This window comes from Epinephelus moara, chromosome 5 (genome assembly GCF_006386435.1).
Source record: "Epinephelus moara isolate mb chromosome 5, YSFRI_EMoa_1.0, whole genome shotgun sequence".
In the NCBI taxonomy this organism is placed as follows: domain Eukaryota; kingdom Metazoa; phylum Chordata; class Actinopteri; order Perciformes; family Serranidae; genus Epinephelus; species Epinephelus moara.
The window spans coordinates 27,588,067-27,603,568 of record NC_065510.1 but is presented as its reverse complement, the minus strand read 5'-3'; the positions used below and the strand labels follow the sequence as shown (position 1 = coordinate 27,603,568).

Sequence of the window (15,502 nt, the reverse complement as noted above, 5' to 3'; positions counted from 1 at the left end):
TGGAGTGGGTGGAACAAACCAAACCAAGGAAAGTTTTAATTTGCAGTGACTCAACATCTGGTCGGATCAGCTTAAAGTTGGGTATATCCAGTACTCAGAAAGACCTGGTTATGGAAATTATGGAGATACATTCACACATCATAAAACAAGGTATTACAGTCACATTCATTTGGGTTCCAGCACACATGGGCATTATAGGAAACGAAAGAGTGGACACATAAGCGAAAAAAGCTGTTAAAAAAGAAGGCATAGACACCACAATTAAACTTTCAAAAGCAGAGGGAGAGAATTTAACATGGAGGAAAATCATGGCAGAATGGCAACAGCACTGGGAACAGGAAACAAGAGGGAGACGGACACAGAGGAGGAAACAGGAGAGAACAAGTTGCAATAACAAGACTAAGATTAGGACACAGTAATCTGAACAGCACTCTTCACATTATAGGGAAACATCCAACTGGACTATGTGAATATTGCAATCATCCGGAAACAGGACAACATATATTCATTAACTGCAGGAAATATAATGAGGAACGGAAGGACATGATGGAGGGAATGGCAAGAGCAGGACTAACAGGGGAAGGATTAAAGGACACATTGGACTGTGGTGATAGTGAACATAGCAGGAAGTGTCTGCTGAACTTCCTACAAAAAGCAGGCCTGATAAGAAGAGTGTGACATGATGGACAATGTAGGAATTAAATAAATCCAGAAGATGGCAGTAATGCAACAATGAGGATGCAAGCTGCCGTAAAACGCCAAAGAAGAAGAACAACCACAATTTTGAAACAACGAAGAAGAAGAACAGCTTTGTGTATTTCCGGTTGGATAAGATGGCTCAGGGCTCGAAGAAGTTTAAAGCTCAGCGGCCTGGAGCCCCTAAAAAACACCAACAAAACAAGCAGAAAGGACCGAAGAAAGGAGGTATGAACTAAAACATCACACCTGTTGTTTCGTGAGTGGCTGAAAAAGTGCGTGGAAACTATTTTTTAGTCAAACAGCATCAACACGTGACCTGCGTGGACACAGCTGAACACGCTGTTACCGTGACTCGTGTTAATATTATTTACAGTATCCAGCTGAAAAATATCAGGTAATGGTTTAATAGCAGCTGTGCTTCTTCCTTCAAAATACTGTATCCACCATTACACTAATCGACTGACTAACCGTAAGAGGCCATTTGGCCAGTGACGCAGGTACTTAAGCAGGTGAATTACTAAGTCGTATTTAAACACAACTCTTTAAACTCTGGTGTGTTGGATATTTCCTCAGCAAACCACTGAATACTTGTTCTTTATCTGTGTTGTTGTGTTTGCTTGTGTTGTAATGCATGTTAATATGACTGATTTTCAGTGGTGGAAGTTCTCAGTTAGTTAAAGTACTAATACCACACTGTGAAAATACTCAGTTACAAGTAAAAGTCCTGCACTGAAAATGTTACATAAGTAAAAGTAAGTTAGTATAGTTAGGAAAATGTACGTACAGTATTCAAAGTATCCAATGCAGAAAAATCTAAAAATAAATAAATGAAAACACCACACCCTAAAAAAGTACAATTATGAAGACGAAAAATAAAATTACTTAAATGTTTATGAAAACAGTGGCCAATTACTTTTCTGTCAATCGGTTAAGTGATGAATCGACTTATCGTTTCAGCTGTACTTGTATTAACTGCTGGGTAGTTTAAGTTATGACAAAACACTATATTTTATTCACTCTCCTATTGTACTTTTATGCAAAAATCTGTATTCATTATGTAAACTTTCAGTTTAAAGTAATGAAATAGTACAATATGTCTCTCTGAAATGTAGTGGAGTAAAAGTAGAAGTACAAAAGTACAGAACTTGAGTAAGTGTACTTTACAATACTAGGCTATACGGTATGTCTACTCTAATACTGTTACACTGTAGGACTTTACATAAAGTATTAAATGTTTATGTTAAGATAATACCAGACTCGTCTAACCAAGGAGAGTAATGTTAGACCCAAATTTAATCACACCAATACAGAAAATTGAGCTTTATTATTTTTTCTCTAACAAAGAAGCCATGTGTAATTATTTTTAAAATGTATTTAACCATTATTTAACCAGGAGCAAAAGACTGACTGGGAATACATTTTATTTTTTTCTCTCAAGATTCATTGGCCAAGACAGACAGCAGCACAGATAACATGGTTGCAGACAATTAAAAACAAAACATATAACAATTAAAATGGAAACAAAGACCAACTTAAAGAAATGATAAAATATAAATTATTCCTCAATCATTCAAACATGTACAGGCAGATGAACCTGCTTCAGTCACTTGGTAGTTTTAGCTCAGGTGCACCTATCTTAATCTAACTAGCAAATATTTAAGGAACTATTGAAAGTGTTTCTTAACAAGCACAGCAACACTATCAATGTAGACGGATAAACAAGGTACAAAATTAGCATCATCTGGTGGCCAAATGCTGGTAAAATATGACAGTGGCTGGTAAAATCTGAACATCCACTAGCCATTTGGCTGGTGGACTACAAAGTTAATTTAACACCCTGCAGATAAACCTCGAAATGAGTAGGTAGGTACTGTTCTCTGATCATACAGGCAGCCTATTATTCAGTGTATTTCTGCACAGTGAAACAAATGACATTTCAGGCCCCTCTGTTTCTTTGAAGTGTGTATTTGTTATTTAATTTGATGCACTGTTGGTAATAGCATTTGGAAATTTGACAACAATCTTTTTCCCCCTCTGTAAAGGGAGGATCATTGCACCTAAGAAGGCTCAAGTGGTTCAGCAGCAGAAGCTGAAGAAGGTGAGGATGCCTTTCTCTCAGCCCTGCTTTTTTATTCTGATGGAAGAATCTAACAGCATGACTGATTTCTTAAATCTAACATGACCTCCTCTGCTGCTCCTGAAGGGTCTAGAGGTTGCCATCAGGAACAAGATTGAGCAGGAGGTGACGCAGAAGGCAAGCTCGTCCCTTCACAAGCCACTGAGTGTGGTTAAAGGGGCTGAAGGTAAAGGCAACCCAGGAGCAGCCCGTCCAGGAACCAGCTCCAATTAGGACATGATGCACAGACCTGAGGCTGAGCGTGCTAAACTCAAGGACTTAGTCACAGGGTCAATGAACGACATTGATCCTGTGACTCAGATTTAAGATACATGCCAGCTGTCCTGTGGCTTTTGATTTCTGAATATTTCAGCCGACTTCAGACATGTAGTAATAATCAGAAACCTTCTTGTACAGATGTCTGTTAGTAGTTTTACAGTTTACAAATGAATGTATAAAATAAGAGACGTGCTAGATGTGATGTGTGTCACAGGGTCATGGGAATTATATACACCTCCACTAGGGGGCACCACAGGACTTTATTGACTCTTATGGAGTTTCAGATTTGTTTGCTTGTTTCTCATTGTAAAAATCCTGATTGAAAACAGAACATAAGAAACCATGATTTTATGAGCTTTGGGTTGTTCAACCCTAAACAGGTTTGTATCATTCCTATTGTATGATTGTACAGAAAACAACGAATAATCAGAGTAAAAAAATGTGAGTCTTAAACCTGTCGCTGTCAAAGATCCTTTCAGATAGATGTGTTTACGCATTTTAACAGACTTCAACACAACATCTGCATGAGTGCAATGCCCCTATTTTCACCCCTTAATAATGGCTGAAGTAAATAGTGAAGTAAAGTACAAGTACCTCAAAATTGTACTTAAAGGTATACCATGTAGGATGTAGGAAGAGTTTCACTGTGCTATGTTTGCATTTTTTGCCTGCTGCTTACAGTCTGGCACCTGGTCACCACCTTTTCATAAGCCCTGACCTCACCCAGGGGCTGTGGGGTACGCACACATAAATATCCCGATCACAGAATATAAAAAAATACAGTCAGAGTCTCTACAGAAAAATACGCCGCCACACACTGAGAGCGGGTCAAAAGTGATGAAGAGGGATTACTTCTGTATGAGTCTATACATTGTGTTTCTTTAGGCAAATCCCACATAGTATACTTTTAAGTACAGTACTTGAGTAAGTGTACTTAGTTACATTCACTGGAGAGCATTACCAGTGTCAGTTTATCTTGATGTTTGTTTAAAATTGACACCAATGTCTTTACTCAAAGTATAATTTCACTCTTGGTTTTGCCATTGCAAGTCTTAAATTTCTTTTAAAGTGGTACTACAAAGGTTTTTAAAAGTTTTATTTAACTTGTTCATACCTGTAGACACCCTGTGCAACTTGACCCCAACAGTTTGGTCAGAGATACAGGTATAACACACCTGTATCTCTGACCAAACTGTTGTAGTAGCAGCTAATGTAGCCTTGAGCCTCAAACAGAGATGACAAGGGGGCTACACAGGTCTGCTAACCTCACTTCGTAACTGCTCACCCCCAATATTTTGTCATTCAAACTTGTAGTCTTCAGACTTGTCTAAGGCTGACTCAAGTGACATCATGTGAGTAAAACTTTGATGTGTAAGTTCCACTTTAATGATTTAAAGACCTGAACGTAATCAAAGCAGTGTGACTGGGCAGAATACTGTACACAGTGATGGAAGGAGTATTCATTTACTAAAGTTAAATTAAATGGACTGCACTTTTATAGTGTTTTTCTAGTCTTCTGACCACTTAAAGTGCTTTACACTACATCTTACATTCACCCAGTAACACACACATTTACACACTGGTGGCCGAGGCTACCATACTAGTGCCTCCTGCTACTCAGTAACCATTCATATGATGGAACAGGCTGTTCCGAACAGCCATCAGGAGCAATTTGGGGTCCAGTATCTTGCCCAAGGATACTTCGACATGCATACTGGAGGAGCCGGGGATCGAACTGCTGATCTTCCAATAAGTGGACGACCCGCTCTACCTCAGCCACTGGACTAATACTACGCTATAACAATATTTTGTGTAAGTGTAAGTCATGCATTGAAAATGTTACTTAAGTGAAAATATGTAAGTATAATCATGAAAATATACTTCCAACTATTAGAAGAAGTACTCAATGCAGAAAAACGGCCTGTACAACTGTTATACTATTGTATATTATATAATTGGATTATTATTATTATTATTCATGCATGATAATGTACACGCAGGATCTTTCTGGTGTAGCTGGTTGAGGAAGAGCTAATTTTCACTTTTTTGGTAACCGCAACTAATGATTATTTTCATTATGGATTAATCTGCTGATTATTTTCCCCATGAATTGATTGATTGTTAAATTTAATAAAGCAGAACAGTTTGTTTTGTGTGCATTTGTACAGAAACTAGTAACTAAAACTGTCAGATAAATGTAGTACAGTAAAAAGAACAATATTTCCCTCTAAAATGTAGCAGAAAGTGGCATGAAAGAAAAGATTCAAGTAAGGTACGACTGAAGAGGTTAGCTAAAGTCATCCAGAGCAAGACGTGAATGAACGGGAACTGCGCATTGGTCCGACATCCCATTGTTCCGACCATATTAAACTCATTGTTCCTAAGTCCGTTCCGAAATCACCATGATGCCCTGTGGTTAAGGTCTGGTTAGGTTTAGGCACAAAAACCACTTGGTTAGGGTCAGGAAAAGATCATGGTGTGGGTTAAAATGAAAAAGAAAGTGACAAACACATAAGCCGTGAGCCTGCTCCGCCTCAAGCCAGTCGCCGCGCACCATACGCCCGCCGCGAGCCGTTCAGCACCGCGGACAGTCGGACTAATAGGATGTCGAACCAATGAACACCGCAAACGGAATGAAACGAGTCTGTTTACGGCACATTAACGAATTCAATTTAACATTACATGATCTACAACTTTCAGCCATGGACGTATAAAGAGAATCCTACAGAAAGTCTGGTCACCTGTCTGTAGCTTGTTGTTGTATTACCGCCCCCTTTCGTCCCTCTGGCAGCACTGACCCCGACCGCCGAGGAGGAGACGGAGAGGACGGTAACGTTACCACGGGAAACGGCTGTCCAACGGGCGGGAGACACTTCGACCCTAAAGTCCTGTCAACTCAGCGAGGCATGATTTACCGCTGTCATACAAACTGGACGGACTTCACCTCTGACAGCTGAGGCTACAAGCTATTTTTAAACGGTTGGTAAAACGTAATTTAACTCTTATTTTCACTTTTATGGTTTTAACTTCCTGTTGAGCTCTATTAATGTGTGAAAACCTGGTGAAAACGGTACAATATCTAACGCTTTTCTAACGTCAGTATGTGAACAACTGGTTGCTAGCTTGAGTTGCTAAAGTGCTTTGACAAGACAATTTACTAAAACAGAAACTAGAATATAAGAAACAGCAAAGATGACGTTCAACGAGATGCAGTGTGTGTGTGTGTGTGTGTGTGTGTGTGTGTGTGTGCGTGCGTGCATGTGTGGACACACCCATAATAGGCTACTGTACCTGAGTTATTGTACTTTACTTGAGTGTCCAAGTTATTCTACTTCATTCTTTTACTCCACTGTGTTTTGAAAGCCAATGTTTTACCATTTACCTCACTACAACCAGGTATAGTTTAGTCTGCTCAGTAAATGAAATTATATATGGGAACCATTACCTGCTGTGGTTTATATGAGGAATGTACTTTACATTACAAAATTACACAACTGTTTCTATGATATAACGTTTTTTGTGCTGTAGAGCACAAACAATATATTAATTGAAAAGGAGACACAAAAATTGGTAACTATTTTAGCAACTGATCATTGTGTAAGCCATTCATTAAGCAGAAATACTAATCATTCTGTGGTTTTAGCTTCTCAAATGTGATGTTTTGCAACTGTTTTCTTTTATATTACTGGAAATTAAATAAATATGTTTGTGTTTTGGACTCACTTTGGCCCTGGGGAGTAGTGTTGACCATTTTCACTGTTTTCAGTCATATTGTAGACTAATCAAATAAATAATGAAGTACTTGTGTCTTTAGTTCAAGCTGAATTAGCACTAGTATTTGTAAAATTGTACATTATACTTCCACACACTGTTTGTTCCTTTACGATGGATCAAAGCTTTGCATCAGAAGCTCATTATGTGCCATGTACTTATTTTTTCTAGTGCGTTTATAGTCATATATATATATATATATATATGGAGAGAGAGAGAGAGAGAGAGAGAGTTATATATATTGTGATTGACACATTCCTTCATGTAAATGTTTTCATTGCTTTGTTTAGTTGTCTTATAAAGATATACTATGCAAGATTATCCTAAAAAAAAAAAAACAATACCAATGTATTTAAACATATTCCCTCTCAATCATCACTTGTGACCCACTAGAAGTGTGTGGCGGTATATTTATCTGCAGAGACTCTGCCCTCTGTCTGTATTTTCTTATTTTCTTCTTACATGTACATGTACACACATGTACGGGAGGTTCATGGGCACAGCGCTGAGGTGCTGTCTGGACTTCATAAAATAGTAGCAACCAGGTGCCAGACGAGAGTGGATCTGGGGTTGGACTTCACTTGCGGTGGCGATACTGTTACATAGAGTAACCAACAGTAACTGCATAGTATACCTTTAAGTGAGTCTCATAATGTGTGTTGTATACCCGTTCTAATGATTTATTTTTTTCTTGCTTTCTTAAAGGAATACTCCGACGATTTGGGAGTTATGCCCTTTCTCTATCATTTTCATATTGAGACAACATGATCAATATCTTTTTTGTGTCTGTACGTCCAGTGACTGGGTCTCAGCGGTTAGCATTGCGGCTTAGCTTAGCGAATACAAATGAAGTCTATATGGTAAAAGTGAACAAATAAACATTACAGAAACCCTGAAGCTGGTATTTCTACACGTGCATTTAAAACAAACATGTTTAAACATTAATTTGAAGAACGAGAGTCCTTTTTAGTCATTTTAGAAGAAGTTTGATACACGGAACTATAGTGTGTTTACGCCCTGCACGGAGGGATACACCGGTGAGCAACAGCTGCAGCTGGCTCTGGGACAGGTACGTCACTCGGTAAAAGCAAACAAGAGATGACATGGACAATCATGCCTCGGAAATGTATTATTGCAACTTGCAAAAACATTAAAGGCAAACCTACAGGCTAGATGAAAAAGCACTGTAAATGTGCATTATAAAGCAATATTACTAAGCTGTCCATCAGCTCCTGCAGGCCTGGGGTGTTTTTTCCAGTTTATTTTAGGAACATGAAAAAAAGTTTCAATCACGCCAGGATTAGTGATTGCTGCAAAGTTTTCACTCCTTGTGATGCACTCTCTGCGGCGATTTTCCTCCTGATGATGATGATATATCTCTAGCCTCCCAGCGATGGTAGCACCGAATCCCATTCTGTGCAGCAAAATGATTCCACCTCCATAGGCATAGGTTGGCAAGCCCCGCAGCTACACCACCAATCCTCCCGCAGATCACAGCGCAGGGCGTAAAACACAGTATAGTTCCATGTATCAAACTTCTTCTAAAACGACTAAAAAGGACTCTCGTTTTCGAATTAATGTTTAAACATGTTTATGCACGTGTAGAAATACCAGCTTCAGGGTTTCTGTAACGTTTATTTGTTCGCTTTTACCGTAGGCTACTGACCCCCTATAGACTTCAATTATATTCGCTAAGCCGCAATGCTAACCGCTGAGACCCAGTCACTGGACGTACAGACACAAAAAAGATATTGATCATGTTGTCTCAATATGAAAATGATGGAGAAAGGGGCATAACTCCCAAATCGTCGGAGTATTCCTTTAATGCTCTAAACTAGAGCTGCAATGATTAATACATTAATCGATTAGTTGTCAACTATTAAATGAATCGCCAACTAATTTGATAATCGGTTAATCAGTTTGAGTATTTTTAAAGAAAAAGAAACAGTCAAAATTCACTGATTCCAGCTTCTTGAAAGTGAAATGGAAACTGAATATCTTTGGGATCTGGACAAAACAAGACAATTGAAGGTGTCATCTTAGGCTTTTGGAAACACTAATCGACTCTTTTACCATTTTCTGACATTTTATAGACCAAACAACTAATCGATTAATTGTGAAAATAATCAACAGATGAATCGACAATGAAAATAATCATTAGTTGCAGCCCTACTCTGATTGTTAAAGAAAGACAACATGGTGTTTATCATTAAGATGTATATGAGATGACAAGGGTATATAATGTCTAAGAACAATACATTGTTCTAAGATTTTTATTTAACCTGAGGTGTAATAAAAGATACTTGATCCTCAGTGGCAACAACTGATAAAAATATAATGGTGTAAGGTAGGTCTATTTTGTCCACAGTCATCTCACTAAATGTCTGTTACTCACTGAGTTCAGGTTGTCTACAACATAAAAGCATCATAACAACGTGCAACATGCTGAACGAATATGGTCACAAAACAAAATCAGAAGATAAAATGAATAAATGTCTTGTTAAGAATACAATTTAAATACCTAAAAACAAAGCATTAAACACTACAAATGAAAATAAAATATTTTGCAGGCTTGCAGTTCAGCCCATAACAAATGCAATATTTACTCTTGTTTCACTGTGAAGGTTGTCAAAAAACTAACTACAGTGCCCAGGTGTTTTAAGAATTATTTGGCCTCAAATAGGGCGCATGAATTTTTTTTTTATAAAACAAGGAAGATGAAGTTGAGGACAAATTTGGTGCAGCAGGAGCGTTTACGAGACAAAGTCTTTACCTATATTAGTCCTACATTTTTCCCAATACCATGACAGAAAGCTTTGTGTTTGATGTTTGTGTGCATGAACTCCAGTCGTGTCCATCGTAAAGCAAATTGAATTTTCTCTAATTTTGTTTCAGCTGGGAGACCTTCAGTCGGAGCAACTGGTGTAGATACCATGGCAGAAGGTGGGTGCAGAGGTAGTATGATGTCTTCTCAATAAATGATTTGTTCTCTGTTTGTAATCGATCACTGATCAGATTATCTAGAAACCCAGAATCTGACAATAAGGGCCCTGACACACCAAACCAATTGTCAGCCAATTGTTAATGTTGAAAGTTTGTTGCCCTACACCGTTGGCCCTTATTGCCTGTTTATTGGCTGATACAGCATGATGAATTGGTGGCAGAGTCAGTGGAGCCCGTTGGTGATTGGCAGTTCAGCTCAGCGCATGAAAAGAGAAACGCAAGTGAGAAAAGCAACAGCTAAAGTCAAGAGAGCGTGAGATTGAAACAAAGTTTTTATTTTGTGCAAGATCATTTCTTCTTTTTTGCCAGTGAGCTCTGTAGCAGAAACATTTTGTAATTGTTTGTGTTGTTGTTCACCAGCACATAGTAAATATCTTTTTATTTTTACATCAGGTTGTGTTGTTAATGTGCTAACTGGCTAACAAGCATCGTGAGTCCTCCCTGTTGGTCTTCAGCAAGGATGTATAATAATACCTAAAATTTCCCTTTTTAAATGACAAATACAGACTAACACCATCTGCTGGTATGGAGGGTTATTTCTTCTCATGCAGGCGCAGAACAAACGTGCCAGTTGGCCCTTTGTTGTAGTCTTTGCGGTGTGTTTAAGTGCAACTTTTTGGCCAAGACACAGGCAATGTGAGGCAAGCAACAGTTGCCCTTTGTCACAGCTAGTTCTTTGATGTCAGTTTGGTGTGTCTGGGCCTTAAAACCTGGTTCCTAATTAACAGTTTGACTTTGGAAAGATGCCTTTTTGCACGTCTTTCTTAAAGTTAAATGACAAGATCAATACAACTGATGTTTGTACATTATGAACAGAATAACTAGAGCCAGGAGACTGTTAGCTTAGCATAAAGGCTGGAAGAAAGAAAATTTTGTATCTATTTGATTTAAAGGCATCAGTCTGGTGAATTCTGAGAGCCAAGTTATGATGGTAGAATATGCCTAGGTTTTAACATCTTTGTGCTTTTTACTTGTGAAAAATATTCTATTTTTACTGATAAAAACACTAGTGATATGTATGGTGAAGGGTTACACTTAAAATACGGCTAAGGATTAGTGGTTAAACATTTCAGTAATCAAAAGAAAAATGACTAACGTACTGATCTGCCTCTGGAGGGCTACTTTATTATTTTAAATCATGTGCAGACAAAATATTCTTTTAAAATTCTCACTCACGCACAAACACGGTTACAGATACGCAAAACAATACAAAATACGCAATACGAAAAGAAAAAACAAAAGGTAAGACTCAAATTAATTACACACAAACAGACACAAATTACTGATTTCCTCCTCCCTCCCTCCCTCCCTCCCTCCCTCACGATTTGCAAGTACGGCACCCTGAATCAGAGCATTTCATTTTACCCAGCTTTGAAAAGAAGATTTCAAAAGCCTTCTGGTAGTTGAATGCAAAGAATTCTCAGTAGGCGCTCCAGGCGGTGCGCTACAGAGTGACGTTCATTTACCAGAGGCATTTTATATCTGGCCAATTTTTGGAGACTATGGCGGGGCAAATTAGTTAATGTATGGGAAACACTGTATATATATACACTAGAAAACTTGCGCCCTTTTCCTCCTTGTGTGGTGTATTCTGCATGATCTGGTGGGTCCGACCAGCAACCTGTTGGGAGGATTTAGTTCCGCGTTGCCCCTCCGACTCTTCGAAGGGGGGGCAAAGGGGGGGGCCGGACTCAGAGTTACAGGGGGCACTGGCCCCTGCTTGCTCCCCCCCTAAAACCGCCATTGCCTGGCTCTGCCCAAACTTTAGAAATATCTGCCTACCAGCATCTCTAAAGCTCTGATTAACACATTATAACTTGTTTAATTGGTACAAAAGCACTTTGGACAGGCTGGCTGTTTCCATGGGTCCAGTCTTATTGTTTAACTAAGCTAAATTAAATATTTCCTAGCTTTGTATTTAGTGTACAAACATGAGACTGGTATCAGTCTTTTTGTGTTTTATTTTGTCCCCATTAGCTGTAACAACAGTATGTACTCATCCTGGGACCAACATGCAGTTAAAAACACTATAATGAAAACAATACACATGCAACTGAATGATAGAATTTGTTTTAGATAGAAGATAGATAAATAGAAGTCGTTTTCTCAGATAATCAAAGTCATTAATTGTCTGTATCTAATGAATCTCAGTCATTTACACTTTGATTATAGAAAGTAGAAGTTTTATAGCATCATACAATAAAACCTGTCTTCAGACAAAATGTATCAAGTTGGCTTCATGTCATCTCCAAATCCATTTAGTCATTGTTGAGTCATTCTTTTCCTCTTTCCTCAGACAAGCACTTCCTGGATAAACATCGAGATGAGCTGATACAGAGAGTAAAGAACACTGCAGCCATTCTGGATGAGCTCCTCAGTGAAAATGTCATCCAACAACACAATTATGATAAAATCAGGGCTCTGCCCACCTCTCAGGAGATCATGAGGGAGCTCTTTAATCAGCCTTTGGCATCAAGTGGAGTTCAAGGAAAAGAGACCTTCTACAAAATCCTGAATAAACATGAGTCTTATCTAATCGATGACCTCAAGAGAACGGAGTATGAGAACCCCATGAAAGTGAGTAGGTCCTTAGTTATATAAATCATTCTAATTGAAGTGTGGCTGTCGTAGGTTGTACCTCTCATATAATCACTGTTTTTTTAGACACATTCAGTGAATATAATCGAGATTCACATTTTAATAAGTATAATATGTTGAATTAGGTCAAAGTTTGGGAAACGATTCTAAAATCCTCAAAGTAATCATTTGCTGAAAATAGATATATATACTCATCACCTGTTGGCCTAAAACGTGGCTCTGAAAAGTTTATACTTTGCTCCTTTGTGAGGGACAGTAGCTTTAGTCAGATTTTCACAAATGAAGAAACATTACCATAGACTGTAAAAATAATGGACGTCGCTACGGTGATGTTTGGCATTTCAGCTGCCGCTATCTGGCTTTTTTAGGGCCAGAAATGACCATACTTGGGTAAGAGGCTAGCACTGTGATGAAGCGAGGGGTGGATCTGACTGATAAGACGAGGACACTATCGGCAGACAGCCTGTCACTTAAAGTGTCCTGGCCTTAATTATGTGTAACTTAAGCCTTAAAAAATGTGAGATATGAGGAAGCAACACTGTAACATGGAAAAAGTATATTTAGCTATGTCATATGAAACTGAGCGTTGTGAACAAATGTATAGATCTTAAAGATTAATGACAGGGAAATTAAAGGGAGTAGAATTTGTCAGTGTGGCTATTCCTTTAACCAGCAGTGGCTTGTCTTGTGCGGCTGCCACAGTAAAACTAAGTGATCTTGTTAAGTCTATGTATCAACATTAATCTCATTTTCTATTGTTTTATTTTTCATATGTTACATGTTTAAATTGTCTTTATTGCTTCATGTAAAATGAGTAAAGGTCTAAACACGCCACTGAGGGGCAAACAGGTGAACTTGTACCAGATGCATGTTCTGGGCTAAGAATAAACCAATGTCCAGTGGGTGTCATCTATTTGTTTTGGCGATCCATTTATTCTCAAAATAATATATGCATGCTCAACATAACACAGAAGGACGACAGCATTGTCCATATTTAATAATTTTTCCATTCAGCAAATTCAGTTTTCCACACCTATACTTAATGCTATACGACATGTTTTCACAACGTGGTCAAAACCTGTTTGCTTCCTGTTCCACACACCTGATTTTACACTACCTGGAGCTTGCCTATATGCATTCACACATGAATGCTCCACCCTGTGTTCAGTTTCATAACTGCATGTCTATATTTATATTTACCTTGTGCTTAGATAAGGATAAAATAAACAAACAAAAAAATGTTATGGTTCCAACACCAATCCTGGTAGATCACACAACACATCCTATCCTGCATGTACTGCATTTTATGTCCTTATTGTTCACATCTAATGTCCATATTTCCAGGTAGAAACAGTGATGGCTAAGAAGATGCTTTATGAAACATTGAATGATTTGAGGACGGGAGAGCTTGACTATTTCAAGTCACTCATTGAATTGGAGAAAGATTACCCACCCATCTCAAGGAGTCGTCTGAAAGTGGCAAACGCACAGGACACAGTTGAGCTGATGGTGGAGACGTACAGGGAAGAGTGTGTGGAGTTGACCAGAAAGGTTTTAAAGAAGATGAACAGGGCCGATCTGGTGCAGAAACTATCAGACACCAGCTCAGGAAGCAAAGGTAAAGCAAAGAAGACAGAAATATGATTATTGTGTGAAATTATAAAGTGGCTCTATCAGCTGACGTACAAAAAGAAAAATGTTCTGGGGTCTTATTCATAAAACAGTGTTTAGGATCCATACTAAAAGTGTAGGCCTATGTTAAAACAAAGGCTTAAAGTGGCAGGAGTCAAAAAAAAATCTCATTTAGCCTATGAAACGGTGTGTACGCTTGCCAGTGAGCACTTTTCCTTTTATAAATCCCAAATCAACTTGGAATTGTCTACATGCTGATCAGCCTCATTTCTTGCTGACTACACGTCCACATTTGACCAAACATAATCAGTTCATAGCACCTCATGGATGTTGATGCATAGAAATCATGGCATGAAACTGCTTTATTGAGTGTTTTTATTGGTTTTAATCACAGGTTCTGATTATTTTGGAGAGAAGAGACCTCTGTGGATAATTTGGCTCCTGCTAAAAACTTCCTGAACAATAAACACTGAAGGAACTCTGATTGTGAGAAGTTTCAGATAGTTGCAATCTGCAGTCCTCAAAACTTGATGCCACTTAATCCTCCTAAATCTTGCACACTGGACCTTTAATGCTATTTGATGTGTGCAGTTACACAGCTGCTGTGTGTTTCACAGCTGACCCAGGTGTCAGTAGCATACAGTCTGGCCCTCTCCTCCACACTGTGGAGGTGGGGAATGTCTTGGATTCAGTTGAAATCATTAAAGATTTTGGTTGGCTTGTGCTTTTTTACAACTGAAAGGTGCTTATGGAAAAGTTGAGGCTCATGAGCACAAGCACAGATAGCCCAGTTGGACTGAATGTTTATGATAAAGTGGATCTATAAGTAATGTGTGAGATGAAGTGAAATTTAATGTGTGTGATTCCTGTCACATTTAAATTTCTACCATCTGGCTTAAATTCAGCACCTCACCATTTGCGTTTCCAATTTGTCCTGTCTCCATCATGTACCACTGTGTCAGAGTTTCCTCACAGGTGCACACATTCTCCCGCCAAGTTTGTTTTTGTAGATCGCAACTTTTTGTGTGTAAAATGGCGTACGCCTCTTTGAGGCCTCGTTTTGTGCGTACACAATAGTTAGAAATGAGACCCCAGATTTTTTTAAGTTTGTGTATATGGCAATAGCAGATATATCTAAAACCATTCAACACTGTTGGGACATCTTTCGGAAGCTGCACATATTATGTCACCAGAAGTGTCACTTTGGGATGAAATCATTTGGATCATAAATGTTCATTAAGCCTGATGTTAAATAAACTACTAAATAACTCTTTTTTTTCCTCCTCAGAGAAACAGTGGCCTTCACTGATCCAGAGAGTGAGTAATGTCACATCAGCCCTGACTGTACTCAGTGCAGCTTTTATTCAGGCGATGAAGTCTGAAAATTATCCTCATCTTGAAGAC

General features: G+C 38.5%; 2 protein-coding genes across 3 annotated transcripts in view; both read left to right on the top strand.

The window, feature by feature from the left end:
• The first annotated feature begins 767 nt into the window (after positions 1-767).
• c5h19orf53 (chromosome 5 C19orf53 homolog) overlaps positions 768-15,502 on the top strand; it is a 40,265-nt gene continuing 25,530 nt past the window's right edge. The window contains exons 1-3 of one of the 2 annotated variants that reach the window (XM_050044945.1): positions 770-924; positions 2,742-2,797; positions 2,903-3,547. In XM_050044945.1, coding sequence (XP_049900902.1) covers positions 834-924; positions 2,742-2,797; positions 2,903-3,049 — 294 coding nt within the window. In that variant the 5' untranslated portion in view covers positions 770-833 and the 3' untranslated portion in view covers positions 3,050-3,547. Of the gene's footprint in view, positions 925-2,741; positions 2,798-2,902; positions 3,548-15,502 lie in introns of those variants that run through there. The other variant, XM_050044946.1, reaches the window with a different exon arrangement.
• LOC126390570 (uncharacterized) overlaps positions 5,385-15,502 on the top strand; it is a 32,764-nt gene continuing 22,646 nt past the window's right edge. Inside the window, exons 1-5 of the mRNA XM_050044944.1 lie at positions 5,385-6,073; positions 9,761-9,808; positions 12,165-12,445; positions 13,811-14,084; positions 15,387-15,415. Of these exons, the coding sequence (XP_049900901.1) occupies positions 9,799-9,808; positions 12,165-12,445; positions 13,811-14,084; positions 15,387-15,415 (594 nt within the window). The 5' untranslated portion in view covers positions 5,385-6,073; positions 9,761-9,798. The remainder of the gene's footprint in view (positions 6,074-9,760; positions 9,809-12,164; positions 12,446-13,810; positions 14,085-15,386; positions 15,416-15,502) is intronic.